Source organism: Lipophrys pholis (assembly GCF_963383615.2).
Source record: "Lipophrys pholis genome assembly, chromosome: 20".
Classification (NCBI taxonomy): Eukaryota; Metazoa; Chordata; class Actinopteri; order Blenniiformes; family Blenniidae; genus Lipophrys; species Lipophrys pholis.
Window position 1 is genome coordinate 13,241,076 of NC_137648.1, and position 26,187 is coordinate 13,267,262.

The following is a 26,187-nucleotide window of genomic DNA, read 5'->3' on the forward strand; positions in this document are numbered from 1 at the left end:
TTAAGTAAATCACTATGGAGTTCACAGTGCATATTATGGGCTGTTCTTTTCCACACAGCACTGCGTGTAACATTACCTTTTTTTTCTTTTCTTTCCACACCGCTTTAGATTGAACAAAGCAAAGTGAAATGACCTGACTTTCTCTAAGCTCACTGCAATGCCACATAAACTTTCCAAGTGGTATTAACAAAATCAATGGTCGGACTATCTGGGACAATTGGTTGTGTATTGATGGAATTAAACCTTGTGTATGATGTGGCTTGTTGTGTATCTGGGATCATCCTTTACGCCTCAACAGCTCACAGATCCCAGCGTAAATGGTTCGAGTGAACAAAAGCAACACACTTCTGATGATGACAACAATATTATTATTTGTCGCGGTTTTATGTTTACCACCACTCCAGAATGTTCCGCCGAGTAGACAATTAAAGATGTGATTAACTTATAATCTTGAGTCTTTTTAAATGTGAAATTATTTTCCATGGATTAGATTTCAGTGGGAAAATGATTGACATCATCTTAATAGCAAACACATGCACTCAGCCTGACGTTTTGAAAAGAACCATTATAAAAATGGGGTAGGCTGTTCATTCTGAATAGCCTGAATCGTTACCAGGCCTCTCTCGTACATTTGACAACTTACATAATGCATTTCCACTAAAATAGCTTAAGTGTTAAAGCTTCTTTTATGGGCAAAAATTGATTCATAAATGCACTGAGGCAAAAGCTAACGTGAACACAAAGCTTTCAATAACACCCATTTTATACAGACTGTCAATGTATGAAGCGGTTGCATTAGACAAGGTGGCATGCTGATTGCTTTATGAAATCCAGGCTAATTGTTTTGTGGTAAAGTCCTTGGGGCACCCTGCATTAAGACAGGCCGAATGAAGTCAAATAAATATAGCTCTTTGCCCCCCCCACCCCTCCTCCTCCCCCACTACCTCAACACATGCACATACACACCCGAGAGGCCTTCTGCCTTGTGTGGCATTGAAAGTCGCTCCCCAGTGGCCACTTTGGTGATCAATGAAAGAGAATTTATATAGTGGTGGATATTGGCAATATTTCCATGACATAAGTCACATTAGATTGCACCCTGTGCCCTGTAATAAATGTAATTATTTAACCAACATAAGAAGTATTTTCACCGTACACTTCTGTTACTTAGTTTTTAATTGCTTTAATTAAGTAGTCAGTGAAAGCAAACATGTGTGCTTTTATAAGTTTGCTTTTGTTGCTCGAAGGCATTTCGGCTGTTACAACAGCAATTAATCTGCACAGAAAATTCAAAACAGAGATGTAGTCTGAATGTCCCAGATAAATGTGGAGCTATGTTGAATGTGCGTCGCTTGTTCTTTCATCCATTTGGCCTCTTCTTTCATCTCCGCTCACATCAATACATCCATTCATTCCATTTTATCCATTGTGTGACCTGTGTATAATCACAGCATCAAAGGACTTTCTTTTCCGTAAAGGTTTGATCGAGATACCCCCCTTCTGTATGCAGTATTAATCGCCATCTGGAAATCCATTTAAGAATCATTCACATTGGATAAGTAGATTTTTTTTTTTTTTTTTTTTGAGAAAAGAAAAGCAAAACGTGTCCAAAGATTCCAGTAATAAAAAAGAATTGAAGATTGACTCCCCGGGTATTTCTGCTGTCAGCTATTTAATTTGGTTAAAGAAATTACACAAATCCTTTGGGGGAAGATGTGCATGTGTATTTATTTATTATGGATTTTTCCTCTTGCGATAAATATGTTAACGTTACAGATATTTGCAAAGGGATGAAGCCTTCTAAGTTATTGTGAAGTGATGCAATGAAAGGAATCGTTTCTCAGTAAATCTGCCACACTGTTTATCAGATAGAATACATTATTCACAGCCAATATCTTAACTACAGTCATCAGCCACCCTCTCTGCAGCGTATTGATGACTTTATAGAGTCTCATTGTTTCATTATTAGTTGAATATCAGTATTTAGCTAATTGACTTTGCTATAATGGTAATTGGATAATTCTCTGGCATATAAGTCGCTCAGTAGCACTGCTGGGTTTATTAATGTTATCACAGTGTGGCAGCTGAATTGCTTCTGAGATTGTTGGAAAGTTTGAGTCACAGTAAATGAAAATAAGACTGTTTCAAGTCTAGAGAAGAGAAATGGCTTTAATTTGATAACATCCTACCTGAGAATTAACTGCTTAAAGGCAATACCTCTCAAGAAATCTGGCATAACGATTATTTAGTCACTGCTTTTATAAACAAATTTGAAAATCAACAGCAGATTGTGACGATATTGCAGTTTGTTCATGCTTTTGTATCGATTTGAACACATCCACAAAGTACTTCTTGTGTGTTCAGATTGATCTTAATTCCACATACTGAGTGCACAGGGTGGGGCTGAGCCCGGCGTGGCCTGTAATGGGTGAAATAATTGGTGAAAAGAGACGCGCTTGTCAAAATAGTCACTGTGTTGCGAGGCTGATAAGCGAGAGGATGTGGACCTTTATCGAGACGCGGGGCCATCCAGCCAGAGGTGGAAACCAGCTACAAAAGCAGGCTTCCCCTTGGGCTTTCACATCAACCATCAAATGCTTGAGGTTCATTTGTTAGGTCATGCCATTCACCAATTATTTGGATTTTATGCAAAGATGAAATGATTTTAGTTGGCGGTGGGGAGTTTTAAATGCACTGCATAAATATACTTGACAGGCAATGAGATCTTGCTGGCAAGGCTATTGAATGGCACGTTTTGTATGAAGCTTTTATGAAAAGGCTGGAACCCACTGCATGCCCTGTATGTTTAGCAAAAAGAAAAAAAGAAAAACCTTTTCAAGCATGAATAAAAAGGCACAATGCATCTAGGATTTATTCTTTATTTAAAAGCTGTGATATTCCATAAAATAAAATAAAAATCAATTTTACAGTTGAAATGTGATTACATTTTTTTTATAATTCCTAGCGAGCATTGTGTGGTTCAACAAGGTTTTGTGGCCTTCAAATGCATTTCCACATGGGTGGTTTGATTTCATCAGCAAAATCCATTTTATTCAGGGAAAGAGTTGTTGTGCGACGGAGGACAGTACATTAGAGGAGGTGTTTTGTCAACTTCATGTGTGGCTTTTTGTGTTTCACATTTAAAACAGGTTATTAAATTACAGATGACTCTACACTTATGTCCGTACATTGATCACATATGTGCTTTTTAAATCACTGAGTCAGTTCTTGCCGCTCTGGTAAATTGACTCTTTAAGCATGAAGAATACGCATTCCAGCACATTCCAAAGCCTTTGCATTTCACAATAAATGAGGGGTTTTACGGATGCTTTTATGGCAATACCTTTAACACTAACAATTCTTTAAGTATCAACAAAGAGCTTTTTAAGCATAGATTTTTCAGAAGTATAACATCCGTCCATCTGCTATTCTGCTTTATCTAACTTAATGCTGTTGGGTGCTGGATCCCAGCTGACTACGGGAGAAGCCAGAGCACAACCTGGACAACTCACCACTCCATCACAGGACACACACAGAGACACAGTCACAATTACATTCACACCTACGGACACATTTACAGTCACTAATTGAACTCATACCAGTACAAGACCATGCAGCCTTGAATCATAACATGTTTGTACTAAATGAGTCAGTACAATGTGTTTCTTCAGGACAGCGCAGGTGTGTTTGGTCACATGCAAATGTTTCAGCGTTCTCATTGTTGCATACGAGTTTGTTTCATAAAATGGCACTTAAAACCAGTCAGATTGGCTGTAACAAAAACTACAGAGATCCACCAAGTGAAACTACCTGAACTGTAGTGCAGAATTCAGCTTTTGTAATGAAAGGATCAAGAAGAGAAGAGGTATTGTTTCTATTGTCCAAGTGTGGAGGAATTATCACAATAAATTAAAAACTAACTGCTACAATTTTTTTTAATTAAAGTCGAAACAGGAAAACCACAGAGCAGGATCAAAATGTCAAACTGATAAAGTACTTTTTTCATGATGTTTTACAATGGAAAAAAGAACGCAAAGGCATTGTTTAATGAAGACTATCCCAAATCAGAAGATTTAAACTCCTTGAAAAAGTGCTCAAAGGCCAATCACACACTTTGTTAAGGTTGAGGCTAATAATGTTAAACTGGCATCAATGAAAGGAGCGAAACAGCCTGAAGATTCTTTTATATTGTCAACATGTTGGGACAGTGAGGGAAATTGTTTAATCGTACTTTTTGCAAGAATTTGTTCTCGACCCTCACCTCAACTTATTTGAAACACTTTAATGCAACAAACCTCTTCTCTGAAGTCATCTGGTGAAAACTGACACGAGCTTGCTTTTTCCAGTCTTTCTATTGACGGTGAGGCAAAGTGCGATTTTGATATGACCGAGGTCAAAGTGTGATGGCCACACGACTCTTCCAGCCCTTTCAGAGTCGTCCTCTCTTTAAAAAGTGCACTGCTTAGATATTCTGCGAGATAGCGACTGCTATGATAACCAATCGTTGGTGCCCTTTATTTTCCCTGCAGCCATCAGCAAGCTTATTATCATGTCCCTGTCTGCTCCGCTCCACTCTGCCCTCATAGCAAACAGGTCTAATTGTGTCTCATAGCTGCAGGCTTGGAGCGGAGGGGGTGGGGTGGGGTGGGGGTGTGTGTGTGGGTTTAGATGAGTGATACTCAGTGATGTAAATGGCTGAATAATATGGCCCCAGCGTTTGTGGTGAAGCTCTATCTCTCAGCGGTAATCTAGGCCATCGGGGACCCGACAGTATGCATCATCCCCCATCAATGAGCCTCTCTGCTGGTTGGTAATTTATTCAGTGCTACGGCGGTTATTGATAAAGCACTTAAATACAAATTCCCCCTCCTTTCCCAGCTGCCCTCCTCGGCTCCGTACAACACTCGGTGTTGTAATATCACAGCATGGTCTGTGTTGTCTGTTTATCTACTTATGCTGTCTGCGTTGATCTCAGGTGGACTCTTTGTTGTCTCCCTTTTTTTTCCCTTGCTGCTTTACCACATGGATCTCTGCTTGTTGCTCTTTCAGGAGCTCGTGACGGATCGGTTCAGTCGGACGTCAGCAGCAGCCCGTCTGAACAAAGTCTGCTGGGTCAGTCCCACCCGGGATACCCCATGGGTCCACAGGTGAGTCAGAGCTTAAGCAAACTCCCTACTTTGAATGTGTTATTAATAAGTAAGTAATAAAAGTTTGATGAAGACCATATCTCCGTTACATAGGAGACGTTATCATTTGGAGAGTGTTATAATCAGAGAAAAATTTTACTTGACAAGCCAAGGTTAGCAGCTATTCATAATAGAGAAAAAAAATAAAGGCAGAGAAGACATTATCTCTGTGACTTACTAGGTGAACAAGCCACAAAGAAAAAACATCCTATGGTAAAAGATTTGTAGTGGATCAACAATCAAGAATAGTTTTAATCTATTCTATGAGATTGGATTGCCCTTTTTAAACAATTACGCACATAAAGGAAAGAATAAATATAGATCCAATGTCTTGTAATTGCAACTTGCTAGAGAAAATACATTTCCAGGTGCTTTTAATTAAACTGTCAACATTCATGTCATGTGAAGGTCTACTACTCTATCAGTCCACTGCAACCTTTCACTGTGTCTCCAGGGATGTGACAAGTTTGGATGCTGAGTTATTTAAAAGCTTCATTTTAGAGTTAAATGGAGATATGTGCATTGGAGTCTCATTGAAAATCTCAAACTCTGTTAGTTGCATTGTGTTGGTTGCAGTCGTCATTTATGTAGTGCATGTGCAAAGTGAAGCAGGCACACTTAATGCCACAAAGTGAGCCTTTTCCAGTTAAAATATGCAAATTGTAAACTATTTAGTCATCACACATCATCTTCAAATGTAATTGAGTTGTGGCACTAATGAGCTGACAATACAGGCCTTGTCAAAACAAGCAGGGGAGCAGAGAGCCTGAGCCTGCAGCCCTGTTAATAGCTCAATCAGGCATTGTCCTATCTGATTGGATTTATTGGCCTGGTGGCTCGGCGGTGTTTAATGAACATCTATCTCATTAGTGTTGCTCAATGTCACCGCTGCACACACACACACACACACACACACATACACACACAGACAAACGCATGCGAATACACACTCCAGCAGAGCATCAGGTTTCCTCCGCCCTCTTTAATAAGGCCATTCTAGCTGCACTCAGCGTTACTCAATGACAGTCGGTCCTCATCAGGATAGACAAAAGAGGAAACATGAGACGAGGGGAAAGCCATTCACTTTAGTGGGGCAGGTTTGCAGAGTGAGAATTCCCCGGTGAACAAGTCAATCTGCTGTAAGTGGAGATAAAAAATGTGCTTAATTAAAAGCACTTTCTAGATTACACATACCCTCACTGGTCAAAGCTACTATTTTGGCAATAGATAAGGAATAAACACAGAAAGGAACGCAGGCAGCAGTTAGAGCCTGAGCCTCAGCAGGCGGCTCTCAACAGTCACCATCTAATATATTAATGCTGTCAGTACAGTCTCTGTGAAGCTAACACTTTTCAGAAACAAAGGCGCTCCGCATGCCATACCCAATTCTCTTGTTCCAGGATCAATATGTTTTGATAGATTCTCGCTCCAGAGCCGGATATTGTTCGAACAACCATTATCCGATGGTAGTTTACCCAACATGAATCTACCTTCCTTCTGTTTCCCACTTGCAGTTAGGATGACAAAAGTCTGCTATCTGGGTGATTATGGGCAATTTCTCAGTGCCAGAGCTGCCAAGCAGATAGAAGGGCCTATTCTCCCCTGATGGGCAGAGAGGCTGGGTACCAACATCCAGTCCTGAGTGGGGCTGCTTCCCCATCCAGAGCCCAACACACAATCCAGTGTGTGTGTCTGTGTGGCCCCAAGGAGACCACTTCTCAACACTCAGCTGTCAGGTCTGCCAAAGCACTGTACAGCAGCACCTATGGAGAGGAGGAGCAGGTGTATGAGGTGAAAAGGCAAAGGGTGAAACTGTTTATCCATCTAGATGAGTGATGCTTGGGTATCTTGGAGCAAACGTGTGTTGCATGGCTGCAAATTTCAGCTAATTATGTTCACAAAATGTTTCTCTTATCTTAGATTCTGATGTGTGCATGTAGAGGATTCGCACCTCAGACAAAGATCATAATCAGTTTTAAACTGGCACAACAAACCGAAACACCAAGAGCTCTTGCATGCTTTAAAGGAAAAAAAAAATCTCCAGTGTGTTCTCTTGGCAGCTGCCTGTGTGCCTAACAGCTGCCTGCTTCTCCAAAGCTGCCTGTAATGATAAATAAATCAGGGCTCCATCTGATAATTGTGGGATTGTCTTTTAATGTTATTCCCTTCTATGTGAAGCTGTCTTTGCTGTCAAGCCTGGCAATCTCATTTTGTTTGATTCAGAGATGAAATGTTCAAAGAGCGTCTTTGATTATGTGCGGCTTCGATTTGAGATTAAATTTACTTAAAAAAGCAAGATTAAACATATGTCACTTGCAGCTAACAAACGCGTCGCCTTTGTTAGTGTCCTTTGAGGATTCTTTGAGCCCTCGAATTATTAATTCATTTTTTAAAGTTAATGGCAAATGTCATTTTGAATGCTCTCAGATGCGTCAGATTGTCACTTGTTATGCACTGCCGTTGTGTATCAAAGCAAATGTTGTGAAAGAAGAATCCTTTGCAGTGTGTGTGTGACTTCACCCTGCAGCAATATTCACCCCTTCAAGCTTTTTGATTTTTGTACCTTTTAGCAGCGCAGAAGCACAAGCAGGTATTAATTTGTTTCTGAGCGCGGATATTTTGGCCCGCTATCGCCCCGTGCTTTGTGGCTCCGAGCCCACGTGACCTCGTACCTCTGAAAGTGCGATGTACGTCAGAGCGGGTGCAGGCGTCGCGCACCATGCAGGGTTATCACAGTGACACGCCTGTCACCCAAGAGCACCAGGCTGCAGGGGAGGGTGGGCTCCTCGCACCAGTCAGCCCGCGCTGCCTCCTGCACAAGCTGCAGACACACCATGTAAAACAGAAGCAGATAGCTGACAATTGGAGTTAAAGGCTTGTGAACTAAAGTCGCAGCCAAGGAGTCAACACAGTGGAGCCAGGCTTACCTCAACAACCTCTAAAGCAGCCACAACAGACACAACACAAGATGACAATGTACTTCTATTCTTCTGTTTCAAATAATCCAACAATTTAGTGTTCTTGCATCTTCAAAATTGCCTTAAAAAAAAATCAGTTTGATAAGCTTAACCCAAATTAAAAAAAAATTACAACTCTTGAGACGTTGCGACTTTCCTACGCCAGCATATTATAATAATACCATTAAATTCAATAATGAGTATTGACACCTTTATTACGTATGGTCATAGTCATTTATTTTACTGAAATAATCTTTTTGTGATTTCCTGATTCTGCTGGCCACCTCTGGTAAAATAGCCTCCATGTTGAGTAGAACAGATCATCGTGCTTAATCGTATAGTATATCAGTCTAGTGTGTGACTGAGGAAGTTTTATTTAGCCCAAATCCAAGAATAGATATTTTTAAGTATAAAAATGTCTCTATTTCTAGTTGATTTTTGTAAAAAAAACTAAACAAAACCAAAAACTAATCAAAACATGAAAAAAGTTCCTTGACTGTTAGTTTGGGAGGGTGGATAGCATTATGAGGAAGTCTTCTTTAGAATAACAGAAAAAAGAGACTTAAGATTTCTAATGTTTTTCATAGGTCTCTGCCATAACACAAATCTTCCCTCTTCTGGCTCAAAACCCTCGATGAAAACTGTGTAGGTGTATTTCGAAACCCACATCCTTGGAAAACACATTTGAAGTGATCTTCTACTGTGTAAAATATCTCGGAGTGATTCTTCTGATAACATATCTTTCCCTCTATGCGGATGACTGCTCCGATTCCACTTTAACTAAAATGAATGAATGGATACATGAAGAGTCGAGTGATGTGTTACATCCCTCATCAAATCAAAAGAGTAAAATACTGCTACCTTTTTTTCTTTTCTTTTTTTTAAGTGATGTGTATTTCAAGCACATTACTCTGTGGTATTTGAGGGATGTGTTCAGCAGGATGGGAACATAAATCACTCTGCATTTCTATGAGGAGAAAAAAAACCTCTCAGCTCTTTCACAAAGATGGGGTCTGATTTCTGCCGGTACCTGCAGCAGCAGCAGCGGTGGGTTTTTGACTTTGTCTGTGTGTGACACAGCAACGCACTGCGATCAGCCTCCAAACAACTGCATACATCAAAAACATTGATTAGTGATGAAGTGAAACTGGTGACATCTACTTTAGTACTTTACTCGTCTCAGTTAAACTTGTCCGGATGTAGAAAACTGTCAAATTTGATCATTTCTTTGTCGTGTACTTCATTATGATCTTTGACTGTGTTGAATAAAAATTATTCAGCTTACTCAAATATAGAACAAAATATTTTAGACTGTATAATAATGCAATTGATATACATTAAAAACATTGATGGCTGTGTTTGACTTGAAAACAAAAGTTTACCTGATAAGATGTTGTTGACATCCTGATGAGCATGATTCTCTATTCGGCTGCAATATTTTCCAGAGGTCTCCACCACAAGTCATTGGAACTTGCAACCGTCAACTTGGCCGGTCTCTATATTGGTGTCGTGTACATTTTTTACCTCCGTGCTGAAGTTACCACTCCAGTAAAAAAGATTGTTGACCACAAGCGTGGAACATCCCGTAGAAGCAGTAAGGGCATAAACGTGATGTAAACGACATGGACAAGTCAGAGTTGTGCAAAAACTCCATCCATAATATACTATAATCAAACATTTCTACTTAACATTGCTAAAACAAAAACATTTCATGTAAATACACATATTTAGAAACACAAGGTATAAATTTGATATGGCTAACCTCTACACAGTGGTCACCATCCATATTGAATGAAAGTAATTGATGTGGGTAGGCAAGATACATTTGGTTTGGTGGGTAAATAAGTTACATGTTCTCACACAATATTTGCCTTCCGCGCTTCATTTACCCTCAGTCATGTGTAAACTGAGAAACATCTGTGAACTGACTGAATACAAGGCGTAAAACCCAATTTATGAGCGTATATTGACACACAAATAAATAACTCACTTTCATTTTATGTATTAAACAGGGAAGGTAAAATTGATACTGTGGGTAAATTTGACTATACAATATTTCTTCTCCTGACCTGACCTTGCCTATCCTTCAGTTATAGGCCGGCAATATCGGGACAATAATTCACTAATACGCATCTCATTGTATGTGTTCGTATTTTCCCCGTGTGTCCAAATTTGAAAATGGAAAATCTTCATTAACGAGACGGCAACAGAGCACACTGAACATGATGTGTTAGAAAAATATATAAAATGTTAAAAAAAAAAAAAATCTACGGTAGAAACATCATCCGTTATGTGCATGCATGAAAACTATTACCTGGGAAGAGAAAAGAAAAATCAGATGCTCCTCCTGCTGCAATCAGGATTCAAACTCGTGCCCCTCCACACAAGGTCAAGTCTAACCAGATGCACCACCAGTGTGGACATATTGTTGGCATCTGATATATTAGTGAAATGATTTGGAGCTTTATGCACTTAGACTACAAAAGGCCTCAAGATAGTTGTCAATGACTTGAATGTCACCTTATTAGCTGGGCAATCAATGATTGCTTGGATTGCTGCACTGCTAACACTTTTCACAAGAAATGTATCTTTGTAATTATGTTTTACTCTGCATACTGTGCAAGATGTCACCTTAAAAGAGTTTCCCTCCCTTGATAACGAAGTGCTGCAGTACTGCGTATTGTCGACGCTCCAACACACCTGATGAAGTAAAGTGCTTGTAAAGCACTTTACTTGAATCACACTTAAACATTGAATTTTGCTTTTATTTAAAGATCAGGCTTCATACATTTAACCTCTTGTTTCTTTTGTCATCAACTCGAGTTCTTTTCATCTAAATATGCACATTAACTAAATCTAACATGCAGAAGGGCTGTAAAGAAATCATGTGGACAAATGAGCAATTATGTGGGCAAATCCAAAACAGCATGTTGTGACTGTATTTTTAAATATGTGTCACAATAGTTTTATTTTTGGTGCAGAATTTTTTAATCTTCTTTTCACTGACCGTAAAAACAAATGTTTAAGTTACATTGCTAGTTACAACAATTATAAGGAGTTAGATTGTGGCTTCAGATAGCTAAACGACAGCTACAAATTTCACTTTCTTTATCTTTTAACTCAAATGTGATACGGTGTTTTGATTTTGAAGTTCGTGTTAGTGACCAAGTTTCATTTATGTATGCATTTATATATTTTTTGGAAGATATTTTGTCACAGTATATAACACTTTTAGACCCCTGACTAAAAATATAAAAAAAATCACCCAAAAAAATTTGTGATAGGCTCTGAAAATGATGTGCTGTGTAAACGTTCTCGTCGCTGAACTGCAGTTAATGTTGGTCTTTCAAGCATTCAGATACATTCAACTCGTAAAGAAAACAGTTTTTAGAAAATGGCAGGAGGAGTTTGTTTAAAAAGTGTGATGAAAAAGAATGTAATTGTATTACGTGTGTGTGTGTGTGTGTGTGTGTGTGTGTGTGTGTGTGTGTGTGTGTGTGTGTGTGTGTGTGTGTGTGTGTGTGTGTGTGTGTATGTGTGTGTGTGTGTGTGTGTCCTTCAGTCTCTCCTCGTGGCCCAGCAACTGGCCAATGCAGTAGGCGGCGTGATGTCCGGGGCAGCGACAGGCATGAACCAGCCCATCCTCATCCCCTTCAACGCCGGCGGTCACCTCGGCGGGCAGCAGGGCCTGGTGCTCTCCCTCCCCACAGCCAACATCCAGAGTCTGGTGGCTGCTGCTGCTGCGGGGGGCATCATGACGCTCCCCCTCCAGAACCTGCAAGGTGAGAAGAAACGGGCAAATCAGACATTTTTACAAAAGAAAGAACTCATGATAAGACGGCGTCGCCACAGCACCTCTTGAAAAGGTAGAGTATTTCAAGAAGAAGATTCCAAAAGCTGATGGATGTTTAAAAACAGCATTGAAATTGAAAATCCATATTCGCATGGCCACGTAAAACTGATGAATGTGTTTCTCTATTATACATGATGATTCACGGACCCAAGACACCAGAAACTATTAGTAATACATGAAGCAAATATTGCTCCAAACAAGAGTTTGTTATACATTCACCCCAAGGCACGGGACAGTGTTTTTTTCCTAATAAAAGTGCTTTACAGAGGTCTCGACCAGGTAAGAATCCTTAAGGGGTTTGTATCCCAAAAAGCAGCTATCCTCAACGTGCCCAGAGGAACAACCATATTAATTACAGGTCAGCGTTTTGCAGTGCAGCGCAGAAGCACTTTATGTCTCTTTCCTGTGCATAAGAGTGCACTGTACTTCACTTTTTTTTTATATATATATCTCTTTTCCACCTCATCTGTCCATCCACATGGCTGTACTTATCCTTGCCTTTTAAAGTTTAATGCCCAAGTGTTCTCTTTTGATCATAGTTGTAAATGGTTTTCATTTTAATGTTTAAAACATTGTCTCTTTTATACCATTAGATTGAGGGATGGATGGGGAAACCGTCAGCCATAAATCTTAGATGAGAGAGCTGCACTAATGTAAAAAGATGCCAGGCCACATGTAAAGCAGTGTGTTTTTAGGATGGAGATTACAATAATGCCAGCGCAGCACAAAGTGCATGGAAGGCTCCCTTCATGTGTGGAAATGGATGGACAGATGCCCTGAGTGAGGAAATGTGGAAGTAGAAGCCTAATGGACACAAACATGCATAAATAACAGCAGCCATGGCTGTGGGCAGAGCTTTTAATAAACCCGCATCTATCCAGCGAGCTCTTCAATGTATCCGTCAGTAGTGGACGATAATGGGCCCAGCAGGCTCGTCTGACTCACACTTCAACAGATCCTCCTCGAGGCTGGTGAGGGACAACCCAGAGGCTCCAGCGATCTGATGAACTGATCGACAAACACACTGTCAGGGTGTCAGAACACCAAAACAAACACCTCTCCGTCATCCATATTGTCCAGTGCCAAATAAACCAACCGTCTGAATTCCATGTGCTGATAAATATTCCCCAGCCACGAGAGATATGGGGGAAAAAAGAAAAAAAAAACAGTTGTGGAGAAGTGCCTCTGTGGCAGATCTTTTTTTAAGTGTGTGGACTGACAGACTGCCTGTTCGCACGTCCTCTTATCTGAAGGGGATGCATTGAAGGGACCTCCATGGAGAGAAAGTGACACAAGTCACGAGTGAAGCTAAATGTCTTGACTGTGTCCGGGCCCCTCTGGCCACCGAGCGCTCCTCCACTCTCCCCTGTCTGAGTTCATCACGGCTCCGCTGAATGAGGCCTGCTGGCACAGCACCTCTGTCAGACAACTGCAGCTCTGGCCTCTGCCCTCGCGTCCCCCCCCCCCTCCCTCACACACCTCCGGGGCTCCGGGCCTGATTAATCACACATATAATACAGTGCTGCGCTGTCGCCGGGGAGCGGTTAGCTCATTTCACAACCTCGGGAGAGAGTGTGCTTTACAGCGCTCACACTGCTCGCTAATTAGTGTCAGATCAGACACAAGACAACAGTAAGGAACAGTAATGAGACTCTGAGAGAAGCCCAGCCAATGGCTGTGTTTAAATGTAATGAGGCAGCTAATGACCAGCTAATAAGGCCATTTGTCTCGGCGAATGGGCATTTTAGGGTGGAGGAATGCTACACTTTAATCTGACGGACTCTCACAGCCTGGAAGCATTAAATGTTGCGTTTAAATTGAATGAAAATCAGAGTTCAGAACCCAATATTTTTTGCATATTAGGGCTTAATGTGGGAAATCATCTCGTCGTCTCTTGTCTTGATCCCCTGTTTTGGTCACGCTAATCAGAGTTTTCCCTGTGAGGATGAATGGACTGGCTGGGTTTCTGCAAGCTTTCGGAGGGCAGCTCTCTGCGACTGTGATGAATAACTATCACTGTAATGGGGTTGTGCTATAAAGTTGGAGCAGTTGCTTAAATAAAACTGAGCAGCATCTTGTGGCAGACTCAGTAAACACAGGCACCAGTGTAACTGGTTATTTGTCAGAATGATTTATGCCTGCAAACATGCAGTAAAAACAAATTCCCAATGAAACTAAACAAGGGAGAAAGTTATCTTTTGTGACAGAGTGTGCACAATTCTCGCTGACTTCACAGAGGCAAAAACTAGGTTGGGTCATGCTAGAGGTCCGTAAATATGACGGCTGATGAAAATTTATTTATTTATTTTTTTAAACAAACATACATGAATTTCACATTTTAAAAAGTAAGTATTTACAGATGCTCTAAACAAAACAACCACGGATTCTTGTCCTTGGATGTGATGCTAACTTTCTGCTGCATTTTTAATAGGTTTCATTTCACCTGATTTTATAACAAGCAAAGCATGATTACCATACTTGTAAAACTAGTTGTATCAAAGCACTGTACATGTAATGCTCAATGGGAGGAAACAGAACAAAGTCTCATCTGTCGACTCCTCTCCTCTCTGACTCACTCAAAGATAATGCAAGATGCTAGTTTACTGGAGCGCTTTCATATTAATAAGCATATCCCATCTTATTTGCTCTCAGCAGAAAGCCAGGCAGCACATCACATCAGAGAGTCGACTTCTAATGGTGAGGTGAGAGCATTGTTCCTCTGTACTCGTCCGCGGGAAACACAAAACAGCACTCAAGCTCCCTGATAAAGGTCGGCATCCCACTCACCTGCGGTAATGAGACCCCGTGTCAGTGCCAATCAAAGGCATGTCTGTCGTTTTGATGAAAACGCTCGGCGGTGTCGTTCGCAGGTTGCGGGTTTTTGGCACGGTACAAATTAGGGAAATCACTCTGCTCATTACACCACCAAAGGGTGGGCTCCTGGGGGTAGAGCCAAATGTTTCCACACTAGTTAGACATGTCAGGCTGCATCTTTTCTGCCTCAGCTGACTGCTGCTCCTTTAAGAGGTTAGCTCACCGGGCCGGGCCACTGACTTAACCTCTGTCTGCTCAGGGAATGCCTCCGTGTCCCTTTACTCATTACATTATCAGAGCTGGAGAATTCCAGACATCCGTTTTTAGGCTTGTTATAGCCACAATAGTTGCTCATTGTTTTTCTCTTGCGTATTTTTTTTTTATTTCTTTTTTGTCAAGTCATTTTGGACAAAGAAAAGAGAGAAGCTGTTGTCCGTGTGAACATTCGGGCCGTGGCAGTGTCAATTCGGATGACCGAGTGCGTGCACTCCACAGCTCCTCGCGTCAACGTCTGCCATTTTAACACAACAGAGGCCAAATTCCTCTCTTATCCCTCATCGCTGTTTAATTTGAAGTGTTCTCGAGCAATATGTATTCCGCGTCGTCCTTTAATGATTTAACTTTGCCGTGGTTGTAAGATGATTCACAGGGGAGAGAGCTGCATTAAATAAATAACAGTGATAAAATGTAGACCTCATACATTTCAAAGCTAATGCAACTAGCGGTGCAATAGGAGCAGCTGCACACAGTCCTGGAGCGGTAATTTGATTGATTTGTTGTGACAGCAGCCAAATAATTGAGAGTGAGAGGTGCTGCTGGAGATGAAGCGCAGGCAGAGGCAGGTTCGCCAGGCAGTCCCAGCAGATACGGCACCCAGGTTCTCATCTCTGCCATTGATATCTGCCAGTGGTTTATTGTTTGTCTACAATAAGCAGCTTGGAAGCGTGTGGGGTTACTGCCTTTGTCACAATTTGGCAACGGGAAGAAGACGGGGAGAGAGAAAAAAATAGAAATCACCAATCAGAACGCGCAGGAGAGCAACGAGGGGGTTAGAATCAAACACACAAATGCTCAGGTTTGCTGTACATCCAGACAAGCGCTACGCACACTCCCATGAGACTGATTTATACTCTGACGTCTGTTTTGAAGCCGAGATGTGCGTAAATTTCACCTCCCGCTGCTGCACTTGTTGCAGACATGCTAATGATTTGTTCTAAATTCAAAGTACATGCTTTTCATAATTTTGCAAAACCAACAGCACAAATTACCCACCGTGTATTTTGATATATGCAGCATGATTTATTTTATTTTTTTTATTTTTTTTAAATGCCTGTGTCATCAGACATTTTATTCCTTGTCTGTCTGGTGAGAAACAGCCGCACTTGTTTGTCTTAACCTTCTGGCTCTTGACTCCTGTTTTGTTTCTGTGGATGGTGGCAGTGTCACTCTGGTTCAGCCATGCCACAGGACAGCACGCTGCCACAGCCTGAAATAGCAAGAAAAGAAAGAAAGGGAGAGAGAGGGGGGGGGGGGGTTGGGGGAGGACCAGTCTTTATGGTGGTTTGGAGGAGGACAATAATACTGTTAATCAGATGTGGCTGTGTCTGCTCCTCCATAGCAAACCCTGACATCTGCCCTTGCTGGTAAACACTGAGGGAGGCTTTTTGCAAAACCTCCTGCCATATACACACAGTCGACAAGACAGACTCTCTGCATCACACAGTGCCTGTCTGCGCTGTGTGCACAGGGGAGGGGAGTGCATTTATTTTAATGGATTTTACTCAAGGTGGCAATCAAGCAATGTGCAATTGGAGGAGGATAGTTTCCTGAATTAGGAGCTTGAATTACAACCCGCCAATTTTTTCTGAAATTAGCTTCCAGTTACAGGACTAATCACAAACATGCAATTTTATTCCATTTTAATCCAGATGTTTGCCATTCCCCCGGCTCCTGAGCGAAAAACAGATTACCCACTGGCTGGTGTAATTAAGTTTTTAAATGTGAATCCTCTGAACGCTGCTGGGTTCATTTAGCCAAATTAACATTCATTCGCCAAATATTGGATCTGTTAAAATAAAACCTCAATCATCTGAACCTCTGGAATAATTTGTGCACTAACACTCTTAATTAAATCTTTAGTATTTAATAATGTACCACGTATTGAGTAAATATTCTGAGCAGTTATGCACAATTGGCAGAGTTCATCTTTTCATTATCAAGCAGTCGCCTTGGTGTTGCTTTTGAGTCGACCAGTCAATTACCCGGCTTCGGTTTCACTGAATTAGGAAGTATTGAATGCCATATAAATTACAACACATAATCATGATTTGTTTTCGTGATATTTCAGCACTTGTGAGGCGCTCCCAGTAAATGCCTTGACCGCCTGGCCCCAGAGTTGTTTTGTTGAAATTACGTCTCACTTCTTGACTCCCTCTTCCGGCCAGACTGTTTCCACAAGATTTGCTAAAGGTCTGCCATATTGCTGAGGTGCAATTCAGAAGCTTTCAGCAACAATCTGTAGTCAAGCATTTTAAATGAAAATTGATTTGTGATTTACATGGTCAGCGAGGGGAAAATGAACTTATGAAATGTTGTAAATGAAATATTAGACAAGGTGCAGTGGGAGAGAGCAGACAGAGATGGTAATCTTGTGGAACTTGAATTCCTGCCTGGCAGAACTGGGTGACATTTTACATTTATCTGTGTTCTGCATGAGTTGTAATGTTAATGGTAATTTTATGGGACTGAACTGGAATGAAAATGGTGTTATCAACGATTGCTTCAAATGTGGAATTGTGTAAAATAGCACAGCTGCATCCTTTATTTCCCATTTCCCAGCAATGTGAGTTATTGCATGATTTGTCCTCTGAGGTTGAATGTGTGTATTCAGTTGTGTTTTTTTATCACCCTGTGCGACTCAGCGCGTCTTACGTCACACACCTTTGCCACAGGATGAAACACACGCACTGGTGTGCTTTGATACTGGTATAAATGCCATATTTATCGGTGAATGTTTCTCACATTTGTTGACCAGACCTCTGCTGTTGTTGATGATCGCCTTCATATCGCAGGTTTATGCTTTACGTTGTGTTGGTAGTAATTTTTCAGGCCTTGAAAAGTGTTCTAATATAAATCCTCAGGATACCTGAAAATTAAGGAATTGAATATCAGAATGTGATTAAAGGTTTATGAACTGTGACGAAACCTATTTATGTGCCACATATACACGATAAAATCTGTTGAGTGTTAAACTGACCAACATTACACTTAATTTGCACTTTATAGCATTGTAAAGTCTCAGAATTAGATTATTTAACAACAGGATTCATGTAAAAGATTGGTTACACACTGTAATGTACCTATTTCCTTCTATAGAAAGTAATATTCTTAAGAATTACCCATAAATATGATGTGCATCAATCCAGGACACTGACTGATAGGAAGTCATGCTTCATTAATTGTAAAAAGCAATATATAACATTAGAACCTCTCTCAATATTTAGCTTAACTATTCAACTATATTTTCTATAATTGTCCTGCAATTACAATCATTATAAGAAAAAGAAGAAATGCATGGTCAAATACCTGATAATGGGTTAATAGTTAATTTACACTACAGTAAATATATCATCTCCAAATGCGCACCACCATTTTCAAATCTTCATTTAATAACTGTTTATAACATTATAATCTAAACAAACATATTATCAATATGGATCTATGGTGGACTTAATAATACAAGCAAATCAATGTAGCATTAAGCTCTAATCAATACTACTTACACTGCGCCCAGATGTTTTAATTTCGTTCGATATGTTGTGCAGTGAACGTTTCCTATTCCCACTCTGGCCGTGAACAACACGTATGGATTTTCATAGAGCTCGCTCTTCCGCGGTCGAGAAAAAGAGAAAAGGGGCAAAGAAGTGAGAACAAACAAAGTGATCCTGCAGCAGCAGTGGAGACGCTGGTGAGACTCCGGGAGGCGGCCTGGATCACACAGAGGTCATTTTTAAACACAGCTCTCCAGTTCCCCACGTGTGAAACCAAAGAGTCCACGGTGACATTTGTCAGCAGATGGTATGGAACCAAACCCCTCGCCAGCGGGGATGTCTCAGCTTTGCTAAAAGCTATCTGTGGTTACTAATTGCTGACCTGGGCCTAATTACCTTAATTAATGGCGGAGGTATCTGGGGGCCAGATTTGTGGGGGCTTTTATCAGTATCAGTGCAGCTTAAAAGGTCCCGCAGGAGGCCTGAGCAGCGTGTAAGTCCCGTGGGTGCTATTTCTGGACTAACTGCAGACACATCTCAGATGGATCCTGTGGCATCGGTATGGGGCCGCGTGTTTGGAGAGAGGTATCTGTTACTTGCAGATCACAGGAAAGCCTCACTAAGTACATTTGAGGCGACGGAGGAAAGAAGAAGAAAAAAAAACGTCTTTTTTTTTTTTTTCCCCTGAACATATTTTCAAGTCTTTTCCCTCATTCCTGAATTACACTGCCGTAATTCACAGTGACAAAGTAGACTTAGCACCTTTTTCCACAGACCGTGGGGGGTTTTGTTCAGTGAGCTCTCACTGTGAAATTAGCCCTGGTACTTTCATTTTCCAGCTGCAGTGAAATGGTTAAAAGACACAGATCAGCCAGTATGAAAATAGAACTGATTCAACAAAATCTGTTGCTTCCCCCGTTGCTTGCTCCTCACCCATCCAGCAAAAAAATAAAAAAAACCTTCCCCCTCCTCTAGTCTCCCTCTCCCAACCCTGCTTTTCTTCCCCTCTCGCTATCCCCTCCCGCCCCCACCCTTCCCCCAGCCCCGTCAGGCACCTTGTCCGCATCCGAAGAAGGCTTGTAAGTTTCGGGTGCATACATTTCTTTTGATGATATATTGTCCTGGTGCGGAATTTCATTTACTGCCGCTGCCCTTTGCTGAACCTGTTGCTAGTCAGTGAGCACGATAAGCGTATAAGTAGCATGCTACTTCATTCATCATACATCGTTCTGGGCTCTCAAATATCTCATATGTGATTCAGGAAGAAACTACTAAAGCGGCACAAAGGATCCCACCAGGATCAGCTGAGGTTCCATTAAACGCTGTGTACAAAATAGAGCACCCTTGGTATGTGTTATCAAATACATATTTTCATTGTTACATCTACAAAACACTCATTTCATGGTGTACACATTGTTTATGTAGCTGAGGAAAAAAAACGTATCTCTGGCGCAGTGCTCATGTTGTACATAATTCCGTTCACATTGCATTTTTGAATGCATGCATTTTGAAATCTGTTTTTTCCCTCAGTCATAGTGGCTGCTCTGTGTTGTATTAAACAGCATTAATAATCACAAGAGGCTCAGTGTCACTCAGAAGTCTCCACATCACTAAGGCAGACAGTGTTGTGCTGCTGGGCATGTTGTGCTGTGTGAAAGTGCTTACACGCTCCCTCAGACAACCAAAGGGAATAATTAAAGACAGAAGATGGAGGCAGAAGAATGGAAAGCAAATCCCATTGTTTGGGGTTATTTCATCCCACTGAATTTCTTTTTCTCACTTTCTTTTGCTCTCTTCTCACATTCCTCCCCAAATGCACTGTGGGTATGTGGCACGTTATCAAAAGCATATGTAAGCGAAGCAGCGCAGAACAAAAGCCCTATGATGTCCTCCTCATACCCACATTGTCTTTTGATTATTCTACAATCATTTTATATCTGTGTAAGTCGGGAAGGAAGGGAAGGCTTAATAACCCCATAATATACAATACTGTAGTGACTCAGAAGCCACATTGCAAGATCTGTTTTAGACGATTTGAAAACAAGCTTGCTAAGTCCTCCTTTGCTCCTTATTTTAATTTTTTATTCTTATATATATATATATATATCAAATGGTGTAATTCTTCAACCCGCCAATATTCAAGCTGGTACCAAAATAATCCACAATGAAATTCAAATTTAAGGTGAACTAGACTATTAGGGCAACTCTACTCCACTCCATTTCTGGAGCAGTAAATGTAGCCCCTCAATCTCTCTCAGCTTTTACTGTCAGTCAGAGAGCACTCAGTCATCTCCGTGCATCAGGCCCGCAATATTGATTTTTCCACCCACTGAAACAGCCGCATGAACATAAATTTTGCATGAGGCTTTTACTCGCGGCCTCCGCTTTGGTCTGACGACACATGATGGGACCATGAACACGCTGTAATAACCCAGTCTGTCCTGCCAAGCAGACAGGCTTCGCTCTTTCTTTCTTTTTTTTTCTTTTTTTAGCATGAAGCGAGGATAGGGGGGGAGTCCAACACCTTCTGGACTCTGAAGGACAAAAGCGAGGGACCCCTCGCTGGGTCCCATAGAAGTACAGTCTGTATTTGAAATGAGACTACAACGTATAAGAGGAACGCTCTGAATTTGTACATGAAATGTACAAGCATGAAACGTACAGGGTTGTTTATTGTGCTTTTTTTTCTTTTATGTAAGAGGAAAATATAAACAGTACAAACTGTATAAAGAATCAAGCATATTTCTCCGCTTGCAAATAATGCTTGCTCTTCTCTTGTCTTTTCAAGGGTTTTTGTTTTAAAAGTCCAACATAACAAGATTTCCCCTGTATTTATTTTTAAAGCAAAGCAAGACCAGACATTGTTATGCATTGCAGACTTAACGTAAAAACATTTTTGGACCACGAGGGATCAACTTACAGATAAAATTAAATATTGCCGTCGTTGCTTGAAACACAAAGCTGCAGACTCCGACAAAGAGGCAGAAAAAAAAGTCCCTGTATAAACTCTCCGAGGAATAAAATCACAGTGAAAATAAACCAGATCTCACTTTGCTGGAGACCCCCTGGAAATTTGTCAGGGCCCCCCAGAGGTCCCTGGACCACACTTTGGAAATCAATAACAAAGCGTGAGCACCACCAAAAGGGCAACATTATCGAGTACACAGGGATTTTCTTGTATGTGTAACAACTCCATGGAGAGGATTTGATTCTTTGAAATGCTTCCCCCAGAGTGAGAATCCTACAACACTGCTTGATATTGCCTTGCATCACAAAGTGAAAGCATTATCTCTGGATCCCTACAAGCGATGTGCTGTACTCTCTAAAATCCTGTGGCTGTGGCTCCGCTCAAATCTTAACTGCCTATATATATATATATTTTTATTTTTTATTTTATTTTATTTTTTATTTTCCTAGTGGCTGGTTTCCTCCTGCAGCAGCACTGAAACACAGATATTGCCTGCTGTGGTTGTGAGTAATGTTTTTATTCAGTAGTTCACCAACTCCTTTAACATTTCATTTTGCCCATGTTAATTCCAGCTCCCGCCGAGGCAGGAATCTCTTCTCCTCCCCTTTAACGTGATTACCCATCGCATGGGCTCACTTGTAAAAAGGAGTAACACACAAACTACACGTTCAAACCCTGTCAGAAAGAGCATTTGTTTCTACCTTTGCCTAACTTGTTTTGTGGTTTTGAACTATTAAGAGCAAAAATAGAAGAAGAATATAAGAACTCAAGAACAATTGGGAAAGTAATTACTTTTTAATTTTGACGTGGTTGGACTTACTTCCACTTAATGCCACTGTTTTGGGAAGTTTTCTACTCTTACTTTAATCTGACTGCCGGATTAAAGAAACGTATATCAAGCAAATAATATAAGTGTGGATGTTTTTCTTGCCCAGCCACCAGTGATGTGCTGCGAGACTCATGGCAGGTTAAACTTATAAGTATAAGAACCCAAGAGAAAAGCTTATATTTGCTATTTGAATTCAATGTTTGGAATTTAACAGAAATTACATTATAGCACATTCCAGTATACAAATATTCATATTTATTAAATTTTATCATCAACATTTGTTTTAATAGATGAGGCCTCTGCCAACAATATATATATGCAAGTGCTGCTTTTTGATATCAATGTATTTATTGTAATAACAGTACAATAACCTTTAATACTTTCTGTTATAGCATAACAGTCATTCGTGGATTTTATTATTTGCATGAGGTGTACTTTTTGGCTGACTTTCCACTCATATTTTGTTGACATTGTCATTGGCGGACTTTTACTCTTAATGACATGTTAATTTTTGCAGCCTTGCAACTTTCTCTTTAATGATAGATCTGTCCTTCACACTGGTGGCAAAGTCTTATGATTGACTTGTACCTTTTAGCCATTTCTCAAGCAGAAAAAACTAAATTTAGACCTCAATTTAATTATCTGTCTTCATGTTAAAGAAAAAAAAAATCACAATGTAATCTGAGAACCTGTAAAGTCTTAAAGACTAAACAATTAATCAGAAAGAAATTGACAGAATAATTATTAAAGGAAAGAATAAGTCTTGGTACTATATATGAACAAAGTGACCCAAAGTGATAAAAGTTATCAGGGAACAAAAGAAATGATCGCAGAAACAGTGATGTTATCCCCTTCATCAGCGTGCGAGTGCTCCCATCTAATCCACAGAGTAAAAAAATGACCTTCCTTTGACCACCTTCATAATTACCAGATCTCAAAGAGTCTAAATCTCCTTACCTCCAGTGGAGTAATTATCAGTGTGACTCACTGAAAAGGCAATTGAGACAGTGGTTTATGGACTCCCATAGTGGGACGTGAGGCAGAGCAGTAATGGGGAGCTTGTTTGTCCCCTCTCACCTCTCTTGTTAGAGAACGACAGCTGTGTTTCGACGGCAGCAGTTCCCTAAAAATACAGGGTGGGTCACTTCGGACAATTTCATCAACTCACGCCAGGCTCCGCCGCAGTTTCTGATTAGCAGGTTCATTTACAGCCCTGTACTCCTCAATGATGCTAGAAATATTTAGCCGCTTCAGTAGCAGCAGTATCCGTAAGATTGACTCATTTTTTCTTCTGTTTTTAGATAATTTAACAGTAAGAAAAAGAACTACTTCAGAATCAATTGCTTCATTTTTGAGGAAGTCAGTTTGCATACATGCACATAACTTACTGATGAGACACAAAAGGCACTAGTAGGTTTTTATCTGTTCCTGTGAACTTAATACCTTCTTTTCAAGGTTTGTGAACTATGCTTTCTTTCATGAGGCCCAGAAATCTTGAATTCCTCCGACATGAGATGATCATTCCCACCTTATGCTGACCGTACTTTATGCAGCGTGGAGCGCATTTACTCCTGTAGAATGAAAGCTAGTGAAAGTCTCATTGTGCAGATGTGATTACTTTGACACTACAGTCACTCTTCATGGCCTTGACTAGGCCTTTTGTAAGAAGCATACGATGTTGAGCACCTATTTGTTGCTTTGTAGGAAGTCTAAATGCATCAAAAGATGTTTTCATTTTTTTTTTTGTTAACGCCGAAAAGAAACGTGGAAGTTACTGTGTCATTAAAATAACTTTGTAAACACAAGACTTGTGCACTTCATATCTTATGAGTTTTATCAAAATATAGCCAAATGTTTTCTTTCTATGCCTTGACATCTAGAGATATTTGGCATTTGTTTCAGTTTATAACACAGAAGCGCATTAAATTTACTTTGAGGAGCTGGACTTTGACTACATCTGTACATACAAGCATGCACACACACAAAACGATGTATAAGGTAACTCATCAGGAACAGTTGTAAAGGCAGGTGTCGTACATCGCCAGGAAAACAAGGAGCCAAGCTTGAATCAACCCTGGAGAGAAAAGTGCTGTAATAGGGGGGCTGGCAGGGACTACTGAGATAGCGCTGGTAATGAGAGAGGAGGCTGCCCACCCTCCCACCCTCTCCACCCCGCTCATCCACCACATAGGAAACAAAAATAGCATTTTGTCTGACGAATGAGTCGGCTTTGACCTAGCCTTTCGACCTCTGACAATCAGTCTCTCTTCGTCCTCCAGTACTTCAGAAGCCAGGGACGGGACAGTCGAAGATAACAGTTGATTTCTACTGTGGCACTAAGGCATAACAAAAAAAAAAAGAAAAAGGTCTGAAAGAGAGATGGCAGACAATTTCTCAAAGCAGGAGGTTGGAGGTCTCAGACTTCTCAGTTCTTAGGTTTGAGACTCCCAAATGATTGTTGTTGAATGTTTAAATGGCGCACTGAACGCCACAGTTCCGATTGCTTTCGCCGCTCGATGTAGCTCATTTCTTAATACAAACATTAGCATAGGCAAGTTGTGACAACAGAGAAAGTTGGACCTCTTGCTCTTCCACCCCTCGGGCGTGATGACTAAGTGGGAGCGCTGCCTGCGCTGCAGCAGACAAGGGCTGGTGAATATGAAACACAACAAAGAGACAGTGGGAGATATAATGAGCTCTATAGGATCCAGGCACCCTTTTGCCCTCTCTCCATCATAAGTGAAGCTCCCGCTCTCATCCTCGGCCCTGTGTCTGCTGGAGGAAGAAGCACAAACAATTAGCTGAGACAAGCCGTTTGGATTATGTGCTCAAGCAAAGCAATCAGACAGCTGTGGTTAAAAGAATGAGCTTCAAAATGCCAGTTGGCCAGTTAGAGGGGAAGGGAGGGTCAGTGGTCCTGACAGTCTTAACAAGATGACAGAATTTATAAAGCACTGCTGTTAAAGAATATAGTTACCTGCAGTGTAGCCCTTATAATAAGGCCACATGGGGCTTCTTCCATATTCCCTCTGTATTTGTTTTCTTTTGCCTCATATTCTTTTGTTGTGCCTCGTGTTCCTCAGCGTAATGGTTGGCGCTGGAGGAAATTCTTCAATCGTCTTTGATCTTCGCCTGGTTTCGATAATTTTCTGACAGAAATCTCATTTTGCCCCCCTTTTGTTTTCTTCTTCTTTGTTCCCGCTTTATTCCGTCTTTAAATGGGGCTCAACATTTTGTCGTTGAGAAGTTGCAAAGGAAAAGAGCCGGTCCTGTCAAGGGCTCAGCACTCACAAGACAACTTGCCCCAACATTTCAAGTGAGAATTGGACTCTTGCCGTTTGCACAGATGATATATAATTCATGGTGGGGGTGTGAGAGAAGTGTCAATGTGTCAGGAGGTAGAAGAAATGTAAAAGTGTACTGTTTACTGGCCGAGAGACGGCAGCTTTCTTTGGCTGTGCTGCTGCAGAGCGAGGAAAGAGGAGGATGATCTGATCTTCATCAAATGTTCATCTGTGCCCGTCCTGCAGTCCAAGTGACCACACTAATCAAAAACGTGTCTGCCCTAATGTTTTATTCATCTTTTATGAGACAAGCATACGTAAATAATTTAAGTGCATTGATTCGGTGTGTATACAAGCTTGTCGACACTGTATTTACAATTGCTGCGCTGCATTATCAATAGATGATCACAAGCACCCTTTGGAGATAGTGTTTGTTATCCGGTTCTTTGTGTTTTAAATGATCTTGATAATCATCTGTACGTGTGAGGCCCAGACTGCACATTTTTAAATGTGGGGCATACATACA

At 40.8% G+C, this 26,187-nt stretch overlaps 1 protein-coding gene across 1 annotated transcript in view; it reads left to right on the plus strand.

Moving 5' to 3' along the window:
* The window catches only part of pou6f2 (POU class 6 homeobox 2), a 67,988-nt gene that overhangs the window by 9,482 nt on the left and 32,319 nt on the right, over positions 1 to 26,187 (plus strand). The window contains exons 2-3 of the mRNA XM_080489064.1: positions 5,050 to 5,147; positions 11,706 to 11,925. Of these exons, the coding sequence (XP_080345190.1) occupies positions 5,050 to 5,147; positions 11,706 to 11,925 (318 nt within the window). The remainder of the gene's footprint in view (positions 1 to 5,049; positions 5,148 to 11,705; positions 11,926 to 26,187) is intronic.